Genomic DNA, 11899 nt, shown 5'->3' with positions numbered 1-11899 from the left:
CTTCTTCATTAGTTTTTGGTTATAAATAGAACAAGACCTAATCAATATAAAATGATATAAAAACCCTATTTTTTTGCTACCTAAACTGAGGTATAAGACTCTAAGTTCTATTTATTCTAGTATTTTTGCTGTATTGTGGACAAAGAAAATAAAAAAAATATGGTCCATTTATACAAAGAAATTTTACATTTAAAATGAGAGAAAAGAATAAACAACAAAAAGAATAAAAAAAAACAAGGAAACTTAGAGTAAGATTTTTAAAGGTAAAAAGAAACAACAGGGAAGTGGAAGTGTCTCAAGTGATAAGGCTTCCACCTACCATATAGGATGACCCAGGTTCTATCCCTGGGACATCCTGGTGAAAAAGAAGAAGAGAAAGCATGCCTGCGTCCCGGTGAGCCAGTGCCCACACAAGTGCCCACGTGGTGAGCAAAATGCCCACGTGAGTGCCTGTATGGTGATCAGTGCCTGTACAAGCGAGTCATACAGCAAGATGATGATGCAACAAAAGAGAGACAAAGGAGAGTCAAAGCAAAGCACAGCAGAGACCAGGAACTGAAGTGGTGCAATTGACAGGAAACCTCTTTCCACATCAGAGCCCCCCAGGATCAAATCCCTCTGAATCCTAGAGGAGAAAGATGAGAAGAGAAAACAAAAAAAGAGAAACAGATACAGAGGATCACACAGCAAATGGACATAGACAGCAAAAAAAAAAAAAACCCAAAAAAACACAGCAGGGCAGGGGTGGGGAAAAATAATAAATAAATCTTTAAAAAAAAAGAAACAATAAATGCTCTTAGGGGAGTATTGGAAGCAAAACTGTGGGATTTGTTAAGTCCACAGTAATTTACGGAAAATTAAATATATATTTACCTATTTATGTACCTAAGACTTTTGTTACTTATAGATCTTTAGAATTGCTCATAATTAATGGAAAATATTTTGTAATTTCTAAGTGAGTTATGTACTATGAATCTAAGTTGTTCAGTACTATGCTAAGAAAATAAAGCATGTTTTTCTGTTCTAAAGTCCATCCATCCCATTATACATACAACAACATAAATGTTACCACACACACAAACAAAAACAAAACAATATATAAGTTCTTTATTTTTAGATAATGGCTTTATAAATAGTTTTATTGATTCTAATTTTGGGAGCTAACTGGTAACATTTATGAAGAAATCATTAAGTATCTAATTTATCTAGCATATGTGGAGCACAAATTTGGAAAAAATTTAGTAAGAATATATATATTTTTAAAACATTTATTATTTATTTCTCTCCCCTTCTTTGCCCCCTCCCGCCTGTGCTGTGTCTATTCACTGTGTGTTCTTCTGTGTCCGCTTGCATTCTCGGTGGCACCAGGAATCTGTGTCTCTTTTTGTTGCATCATCTTGCTTCATCAGCTCTCCGTGTGTGGTGCCATTCCTGGGTGGGTTGCGCTTTTTTCGCTTGGGGCGGCTCAATGTGGGGCGCGCTCCTTGCACGTGGGGCTCCCTGACACAGGGGAAACCCCTGCATGGCATGGCATTCCTTGTGCACGGCAGTGCCATGCGTGGGCCAGCTCACCACACAGGCCAGGAGGCCCTGGGTTTAAACCCAGGAACACCCATATGGTAGCTCTATCAGTTAAGCCATGTCTGCTTCCCAGAATATTTTCAATCTACTTTTCTATCTTTGTAAAGTCTTCATATTCATTTATCTCTGATTTTTTTTGTTTTTTGTTTTCCTCTTTGTTAATACATTAAAGTTTAAAAAAAATTACTTAAATCCTCATACTATCACCACAAAGATTTCACCTTTTAGACTAAGAATTTTTGGGGAAAAAAAGATAATCAAATATAAGTCCTTACTACATAGATATTGTAATTTACTGAAATTTCAACATTTCAATCTTATATTATTAAATAAATTTACCTTTAATTATAAAGCTCATTTTCTTTTCGTACTTGAAACTAGGATAAATCTATCCACTACTATTTTGAGGTCTTTTCTTGGGGTTTGTTGAACTTCTTTGATTGGTGGGTTTATAATTTTCACCAAATTTGGAAAATTTTTGGCCATTATTTCCTCAAATATTGTTTTTCTCTTCCCTCCCAAAATCATTCCTCCAACCTATGACAGATATGCAGTGATGAGTGGGAAATAATTTAGCAAAAATTAACAAAAATTTTGGGTTCTTTGTTACGATATAACCTCTAAGCTGAATGACGTACTTTCTGACCTATAATGGTTCATGTAGGGTGAGGAAATAACTCCCTTCCTCCTGGTAAAGCAGGCTAACCTCTCTTTAAACTTTACCTATGCTACAGAATGGTGGCCATCTCTAGCAGCCTAATTGAAAGACCAGTACTTTTTCTTGATTCTCCTAGCATTCATTCAGTTTAAATCCATCATGCACTTTATTTCTGGAGGATTCGATAGTTAGCTCTACTGCTATTCTATAAAGCTAATCTTTAATTTTCAATAGTAATTTGTGTTCCCTTAAGATATTTCTGCTATTATATTCATTAGGTTGACTTAAATGACTTTAAAGAAGAGGCAAAGAAATGGCAGGATGGCAAGTTGTTGATTGTATTACCTTTTATTTCTTCAAAGTATCTAGGCACTGATAATTTAAAATGTTCCCATTAAATTTTCCTGCCACAAAGAAATTGTTTGTTCCCAAACATCCTTTGTTTGAATGTCATAAATACCTATTCTTGTAAGGGATCTGAAAGAAAGGTCCTCAAAATAGTTTGGCACTGAAATTGTCTGCTAACTCTCACTCTAGGTTTATAGATCTTTTGCAGGGAATGATCACCACAAAATTGTAACCATATTCTATTCTCTCCCTGATAAAATGGGAAGAAAGAATCAGAAAATCCCTTCCGGTACAATTTTAGAGCAATGCTCTGACTGACATTCGAGAGAAAGTCCTTATGTTTTATATGTAAATATCTGGTAATTATATGACTTGTACACACCTACTGATTTAAAATACACTACTTTTTACTGATTACAATGCTAAACACTGATATGACCTTTGGAAATAAAAATCGACATACTTTCTTACCTGGGATTAGAACATGGTACTCTCTGGGTGTTCACATTGTCACATAAGGGTTCTCCTCCATGGTAGATACCTGTGCGAACATAGATCTAAAGGAAAAAAAATATGTATACGTACACTAGACACAATCAAATATTAAACAATATCAAAAAAATTAACTGATATGAATAAGAGAACCAATTAAGATATTTTGTTCAGATATAGCTTTTCTGTTCTTTTGTCACATGTGTAATAAAGTAACACTAACTTTTAAGATTCTTCACTAGTTTGTTGCTGTCTTCATCGACTAATAACCAGAGATAATAGACTGCAAGAATTAATGTAGAACCACAATCCCTCATCTGAAAGCCTTTAAGCCAGATTTGTTTTACAATTCCATTTTCCTTATTTTAGAAAGATAAATTGGTACAAATACTAATAATACTTAATACCCTTAAGCAGATGGAGTAGCACCCCATAAAGACATTACTATTTCTGCAACAAATCACATGAATATTCACACAAAGTGGGATAAAGACCAAAAAAAAAAGTTTTACTTGAAAAATTTTGGTTTTAAGCATTTAGAATGACATATTAGAATTATTAGAATATTAGAATTATGGTATTAGAACTATGGATATTAAAACTATGGAATGAGGTATGTAACCATTGCGATGGATGGAAACAAACGGAATTATATATTTTTATTTTCTGAGATTTAGGTGTTTTTCTAGCCATCTGAAAACATTATACTGCAGGTCAGTAGCTTACTATGTAGTTCAATAAGAAAAGGTTTATATAAAATGATCTTTGATGCAATACAAACATCAGCATTTGACCTTACCTTGTCAATGTCTCGAATATTTACATTCACATAGGTGGCACAAAGAATTTTTATTCTGAGTGCACTATTTATAACCCAAAGAGATTTTGTAGATGTTTCTCCATTCATATATGGTGTAGCTGTGGAGATGCGTCTGGAATAAGATGGCATTGTAAAACAATCCATTGGTAGTTGAGAGTAGAGGCTTTCTTTAGCCATCAACATCAAATTGGGCATCCTTCCAAGCATTATACAGCTTCTTATATACTATAAAATATTAAGCAGGGGGGGAGGAAAGCCATTTCCTATAATGTTTTTCATGTAAAAGCAACATGTAAGAGCAGTACGAGAGAATTTACATACTAATCTGTAAGGTGGTAAAATCAAACATTACAGACAACATTTCTAACAATTGCTATATTTATAACATTCAAAATACTATCATTTGAGTTAGATTATAGCAGGTACAGGATCAACCAAGTACCTCTGATTATAAACTGTATAAAGAGGAAACTCATTGTGAAAACAATGCCTTATGTTCCTCTACAACAAGGTATTAAGAATATGGTGAACTGGCCCCACATCCCAGCTCTCCAAACGACCACGCCACACCTCCCAGCCAAGGTTTTAACAGATTTCAACAGACCTCATCAAAATGCCATCTCAAATGGAATGTTTATGTTTTACAGATTTGCCGGGGATAAAGGCTACTTAACAAAGGAGGACTTGAGAGTACTCATGGAAAAGGAGTTCCCTGGATTTTTGGAAAATCAAGAAGACCCTCTGGCTGGGGACAAAATAATGAAGGATCTGGGCCAATGTCAAGATGGCAAAATGGGCTTCCAGAGTTTCTTTTGCTAATTGCTGGGCTCACCATTACATGCAATGACTATTTTGTAGTACACATGAAGCAGAAGGGGAAGAAGTAGGCAGAATTGAGGAATTAATTTCCCCACTCTCCTAAGAATTACCCCAAGAGTCACTTAAGGAATCTGCCCCACAGCTTCCCTCTGCATAAGGATTTCATCGCATATTGGGGCCCTTAGAAAATTACAAATAAAATCCAACTCCCATTTGACAGGTAGAGGAAGAAAAAGCAGCTAAATGCCAGATAAGCATTTGATTTTATGTTGTTTGCATTCTCTTGCCCCCAATAAACAAATTACTTTTCTAATACCTAAAAAAAAAAATATGGTGATACAAGGGAAAAATACAACTAATGTGACTTACACTATAGTTAAAAGTAATACTGTACTATTTTTGTAGCAAAGGCAAAGAAGGTACTGTATCAATGCTACAGGTAAAAAAAAACCAGAATATGGGATTTAGTTTTATGAAATATGAATATGATTAAGCACTTTTTCTGCATACTCTTCATTAACAAGGAGACATGGGTCATGTCATTTAACCAATTTGTGCTTATTTATGCACCTTTTTGAACAATGGAGAAACAAATGAGTTTTTTATGATTAATGAGATAAATGTGCCTGAACAGAATTTTTTCAAGTAATCCTTCCATAATTTGTTAAACTGCTTTTTGTCTATTATTTTATTTTTGAAGTTGAAAAAGAGTTTCCTTAAAAAAAAACAAAAACAAAACAAAACCCTATCCTTATTAAAGGAAAGCAATTTCATTTAGATAGCCTCTTTCATTCACTCTATTAAATCATATTCATGTTCAATCCAGGTTTGCTGCCTACTTGCTCTTCTGTACAAACATTCCTCAAGAAGCATTTTTTTTTTGTTAAAACAAAACAAAACACTACCAAGAGAGGAGACAGATAAAAGTATGGATATATTTTTAAAAAATATTAAAATGCAATGGCTTGGAAAAATATACCAAATGTAAGATATGGGCTATAGTGAGTAGTGATATTTTGATGATGCTCTTTCATAGTTTGTAACAAATGTTTCACGACAATGCAAGGTACTGGTGGTAGGGTGATGTATGGGAGCCCTGTATGATGATATACATATTTGTTTTTTGTAAATTCACAACTTTTATTATACACTTACTGTTTATTATGTTCATGTATGAATGATAAACTTTAATAAAATTTTAAGTAAAAAAATGCAATGGCCTGAATTTGAAACAGTAGTTAGAACAGAAATTTTAATATAAATGATACTGTATATTTTAATTGGCTATATTCTTATTCATAACTCCCATTAGACTGTAAGCTATCTGCAAGTAGGACCATGTCTTGCTTGATATTATAAATCAGTAACTGACATAATGCTTGATAAATATAGTTGGTTTTTACAGGTATTTATTTAATGAATAGAAACAGATAGTAAGGAACTGTTAATAGTACATATTAATTATCAGTAGATTAAGTTGTTTTTAAAATGTATATTTTTAATTCCATTCCAGTGTCTTTGCCTTGGGAAGGGATAAAAATCATAAAATACTCCATATTTTGGATTTAGTATAAATGTCAACATTTTCAGTCTCTCAAATTAAGTATAGTATAAAAAATTTGTTATTTACTAATATTGATTACTTAATTTTCAGAAAGTATGTTTTAAAAATACAGATACTGTTCCTTAATGTGATTACCTTTTATTTAATTTTAAAAATTAGTATTTTTGAAACTTGTATCTCACCTTATATTGACTCAGAGGATATTTTTCTAGGAAGTATTCATCACATCCGCATACTTTTAAAATATATTTTCCCTGATATTCTAAAACACACAGTTTTAGTTGTTCAGATGATAGCAACATACTTCGAGTTTTTTTCCTGATTGCCTCAGCAATCACTTGTTCTGGAACACAGTCATGGTTGATTTTCAGAGTATACTTCTGCTTATCATTATTTGGAGAAACTATCACCCAAATCACCACTATTATTTGCCCTATAATAAGAAAAACATTATTAGATGCAATTACCATATAGATTTCATTTTTCAAGAGACAAATTTCAAAAAGTATATACTCCAATTACTCTAGCTATAGTCAGAAGTGGCCTATAATCAAGAGAATTAAATACAAGTAGACAGCAAGAAGAAACAGGAAATCATTGTTCTGATTATTTACATGTTTTATAGACAAATCAATCAAATCTTATAGGGCTGCCAAATCACAGTCAAATCTCACATTTTATGACAAGCATGTATAGTTCTGACTAGTGGGTCAATTTCCATTCTAACCTGCATGGCACACTTCATGGATACAGGCCCTATGAAGAGTGACTCATGATAGTATCAAAGGCTCAACAGTGCCAAAAATGGAAGAGTTTTTGGTAACTATGGGAAGTAAAGAGAAAGAATCAATGGCAACTTAAAGATACTGAATTAGAATGATAGGAAAAATAGGGGAAGAGGGAGAAAAGGAAACTCATTTTCTAATTTTTTTCTCTCCTTTAAGATAAATAAGCCAGAGAATAAATGCAGAGATGGCGAAAAATGGTAAGATGAAAACTATGGCAGTGTGGTTTGGGTGTTTGTGGTAAAATTATTTCAAGTTTTATATGCCTGGAAATTTTCATTAAAATTTTGAGGAAAAATGAATATTCCATTTAAATTTTTAAAAAGTATACTAGAAAGTTCAAAGAATATATATGAAAAACTTATGTCATATTGCATCAAACTACTCAGACTATAGGTGAAATAATAGTAACATGTCTTAACTTATTTTACTAACAGAATTCTATATTTAATAGTGTTTGAGAGCTAACCTATTCTATAACTTCAAATTGAAACCTTCACTTTGCTATCTTGAAAAATGTAGATATTTATCTGATTCAATGATATTTTCATTTCCAAAAAAACTATGTTTATTTTCATATTTACTTAACTCTAGAAATTGTTTGATATATTAAACCTCAAAAGTCAACCTATATATTATCATTCATTATGACCAGACTTACTGTATTTAACATTAAGAAAATTATTTTTTCTTCATATATTTCTAACAGGAATGTGTTAAGTTTTCCCCAAATATCATAAAAAGTTTCTATTTATACTTGTTTTTCTTTGTACAAAGAGAATCAGCACTAATTCCCTTGATATCCTAAAAAAAATAGTGAATTTCAAACTTAAAAGTTCTTAAATTTTATTCTGAGATAAACAATTTACCAACTGACCACTACCATATGCATATAATCTATTCACAATCAATATTTATATGCAAGTTGTATACCTGGTGTTCAACTGTATCTTGTAAGCATAAGCAGTCCCTGCCTTCAAGAAGCTTATCATACAGCTGGGAAAAAAAACACCATACAAGAAAACAGATATAAAGCAGAAATATTTCACTGTAGTAACCAATGTCAGTAGACTGACAATATTCTTACCTTTATCTAATTTATTATATATGTGCTTTGGCAGTTCTGGTGAAGATTCTACATTTGGAGGGTAGACATACATTGCTCTACTATGAGGTGAATTAAGATCCCTAAGATCCACAGCTTCTTTACAAACATTTAGAATATTTCTTCGGAAGTCCTGTACTTCTGGATCTTTAACCATATCGAATTCACACACTGGCATGCCAATAGCAAAACCTTAAACAAATTATATAAATAGTGTAACATTCTATTAAACACATGGGATGAAGATGTTTCTTATAAACAGGGAACTTGTGGATTTTGCAGATTACAATAAAATAATTTTTCTGGGTCAAAATTTTTTTTGAAGAATACATATTTAGAGTTGAGAAGAATCCAAATACTTTTAATATAAAAATAACATATTCTGGAATTGTCAAAGGCAGCAAACCTAATCCAGATAGATTTTTAGAAAAGATTTGAAACAAAACTGGAATGTAACAAATCTAAGTCATTTCAACATATTTCTTAAAGAAAACCTTACCGAATAATACAGAGGTGTTAAAAATAGCTCTTTAGCCCACTAGTCAAAACTACTTAAGGTTTATAATCATTTTTATTTACAAAGCTATGTTTTTTTTTTACAGTTTACTTTAGTAATGAGTCTTACAGATAAGCTTCATAGTTATTTACATTTTAGAACAGGATGACAATCCCATTTAGTTGAAAATTACATATCATACCAATTTCTCGGTTGAGGATCTTTTCTTCACGGTTGCCTACTGGTTCAATTACTTTTAAAAAGGGTTGAAAAAGCCGAAGGTCACAAAGTCGTCTTGTTTCATCAAAAAATTCTTCCCTTTCTGCTTCTTGGGTAACACTTACGAAAATGTAAGAAGATTCATCTTGAAGAAGTTGATGGAGAGGATATTTTCTTGCTTCTTTAAATAGTTCATGCTTTATAGTTATTAAGGTAGCCTCACGGAGGCATTCTAAAGTCACTATCATTCCATTTGGTAATAAACATTCTACTAAGATTCTTGGGGGCATCAAGTGGATGCCCCACAGTTCACCTGATGATGGTCTTGGAGGCATTGTTCTGATTGTTTACAAGTTTTATATGCAAAACTACTTTAAAGGATTAGATGTGTGGCTGTCCCAAAGCAGAAACCTAAACCAAAGAAGGAAAACATTTGTTATATGTTTATAAAGAATACATTTATGGTATTGCTAACTTTAAAAATTCATTTTCTATAGTCTGAATTGATTAGGATTAATAATTCAACTTAAATATTCTGACTGACTGAGACTGCTGTTTGAAAATAGCATGTAAAGAATTGATTTTGAAGCAGAAATCAGAAAATTGTATTTTATTAAATTTAATAAAGTTATTCAATAAAAAAGCACTGCATTTGAATGGACTTTCTAAGTCAGGTCTCGTCAATTTGTATCTGAGTTCTATAGTAGAATACCAGTTAAGTCCATTCTAATCCATATTTTATTCCTCCATCCTGTGGACCCTGCGATGGTGATATCCACCCAACCTCTTTATTGAGAGGGGGCTTAGATCCCACATGATTGATGGATGAGATTCTCCTGCTTGGAGTTGTAGGCACTCTCGGTTCCCTGTTGTGGTGGTTGAACATCTTTACCTCCTTGTTAGCTGACTTGGGTAAGTGCAACAAACTGGAGAGTAGGAGTTGCAACTCAGTGCTGAGGCTCAAGGCCCAGCTGGCACATGGTCAGTGCAGAGATTCAAGTCTCCTGGGTCTATACCAACCCCAGCACCATCCATAGGTTCAGTAAAAGTGACAGAAGAGGCATGTGTAGAAAGGTCACATCTGAGTCCAACTCCATCACACTCAGGAACACAAATTCCAAAGTAGGGCGTACTGACAAGGCACTGACCTCCAGAGCCAACTGCCATGACTGTATAACCTGTGTCTCTGTAGCCCTCAGAAGTACCAGTACCTGGGGTTGTTATCTACTTTGGCTGTCTCTGGGATCCTGCTGAGGTGTGTGTAAGCGTGACCCCTCTGATGACCTCCTGACTCTTTTTTGAAGCCTCTTAGCCATATAAACTCATTTGTCTTGTGACTAATAATGGAAGAAACTGTAGCATCGGTGTGGAGAAAATGGCCATAGTAGTTGCTGAGGGCAGGGAGAGGGAATAAGAGATGTGATGTGGGGGCATTTTCAGGACTTTGAGTTGTCCTAAATGATATTGCAGGGACAGATGCTGGACTTTATATATATATATACTACCATAACCCAATGAATGTACTGGGGTAGAATGTAACTACAATGTAAACTACAATCCATGTGGTGCAACAGTGCTCCAAAATGTATTCACCAAATGCAATGGCTGTGCCACAATGATGAAAGAGGTTGTTGATGTGGGAGGAGTGGGGGTTATGTAGGAATCTCTTATTTTTTTAATGTGACATTTTTTTGTGATCTATGTATCCTCAAAAAAATACAATAAAAATAAATAAATGCTCAAAAAATTTTTTATCTGAGGCTATGTGAAAATGAAAAGAGGTAATTCAAAATAACGTCCCTTTACGTATCACCATTTATGGTTCTCTTCTATGTTAAGGAGCAATAGATTTAGGGCCATAAACGATCTTTGAGATCACAGGTCGACTGCTCTAATTTTGTGAGTATGAGGTACTGGGACCAGGGATTGAACCCTGGACCTCATATGTGGGATGCAATTGAGCTGGCACTCAACTACTGAGCCATGTGGGTTCCCCTGAGTTGGTTATTTTGTTTGCAGTTTTTTGTTTTTTTGTTTTTAGGAGGCACCAGGAACCAAACCTGGGAACTCCAATGTGGGATGCAGGTGCTCAACCACTTGAGCCACATCTGCTCCCCTGCTCTATTTTTAAAGATCAGTAAAGCCTGGAAGTCAAATTCTTTTCCTCCCCACCTCCTCCTGCTCCCCACACAAACTGCAGTAATGGGAAATTACATAGCTTAGTCTTTTTTTAAAAAAATCAATCTTTGTTTTTTTTTTGGGGGGTATTGACTGATATCATAGTCCCTTCTGTTCTTAAGGTATGATTTTGGTAGGTATATATTTACAATAATAAAAAGCATCATCAGTGCATCTTCCTTGAGGTGTGATGATGAGTTTATACTCTCATATAGCTCATTCCTAATACTTCTGATGGAAACTGATCTACACACAAATAAGACCCATGACTCTTTCCACTATAATGTTCCAACCATATTACCACTTGTAATATTTTAAAAACTGTATTATGCACTATTTTGAGTTGAAGGCCTATTTTTTTAAAACGTCAATAATCTTGGGGGTTCTTTTGGAACACATTGTCAAAACCCACAAAATACAAGTTTACTTCTTGCTGTATATATATATATATATATAAATCTTAACTGTAAGGATACAAGAAAAGATAAAGGAAATAAAAATAAATGAAAGCTAAGCTAGAGAAATCAATCAAAAAGGCCCAGATAACTTACTGTTTGCAATTACTTTATTAGTAACTATGGATAATAGCCATAAATACTTCCCATATTCACCAAAAATCTATCCAGTGCTGTCTCCACGTCTGTTAGGTGTTGGAAATATACTGAAGAATAAGACAAATGCGGTTCCACCCTCACAAAACTTAAGTCCTGAGTGTGAAGAGTGTGTATAAGGTGTATGTGTGTATGGGGGGATGTAGGTTGTAATTAAGCTCACAATTGTGAAACAGAAAAAATGTTACTGTGGAGAAGTGCCAGGTGCTTTAAAAGTTGGAGT

At 33.8% G+C, this 11899-nt stretch overlaps 2 protein-coding genes across 3 annotated transcripts in view; one reads left to right on the top strand and one right to left on the bottom strand.

Moving 5' to 3' along the window:
- KCNMB3 (potassium calcium-activated channel subfamily M regulatory beta subunit 3) overlaps positions 1-9530 on the top strand; it is a 49043-nt gene extending 39513 nt beyond the window's left edge. For both annotated transcript variants that reach the window (XM_004478978.3, XM_004478980.3), the window contains one exon: positions 4547-9530. In XM_004478978.3, the coding sequence (XP_004479035.1) occupies positions 4547-4718 (172 nt within the window). In that variant the 3' untranslated portion in view covers positions 4719-9530. The remainder of the gene's footprint in view (positions 1-4546) is intronic.
- PIK3CA (phosphatidylinositol-4,5-bisphosphate 3-kinase catalytic subunit alpha) overlaps positions 1-11899 on the bottom strand; it is an 80772-nt gene that overhangs the window by 25532 nt on the left and 43341 nt on the right. The window contains exons 3-7 of the mRNA XM_058295368.1: positions 8871-9298; positions 8155-8364; positions 6465-6715; positions 3879-4124; positions 3059-3144 (exon numbers count right to left, since the gene is read on the bottom strand). Coding sequence (XP_058151351.1) covers positions 3059-3144; positions 3879-4124; positions 6465-6715; positions 8155-8364; positions 8871-9222 — 1145 coding nt within the window. The 5' untranslated portion in view covers positions 9223-9298. The remainder of the gene's footprint in view (positions 1-3058; positions 3145-3878; positions 4125-6464; positions 6716-8154; positions 8365-8870; positions 9299-11899) is intronic.

Source organism: Dasypus novemcinctus, chromosome 4 (assembly GCF_030445035.2).
Source record: "Dasypus novemcinctus isolate mDasNov1 chromosome 4, mDasNov1.1.hap2, whole genome shotgun sequence".
NCBI lineage: Eukaryota > Metazoa > Chordata > Mammalia > Cingulata > Dasypodidae > Dasypus > Dasypus novemcinctus.
This window is presented reverse-complemented; position numbering and strand designations above follow the sequence as displayed.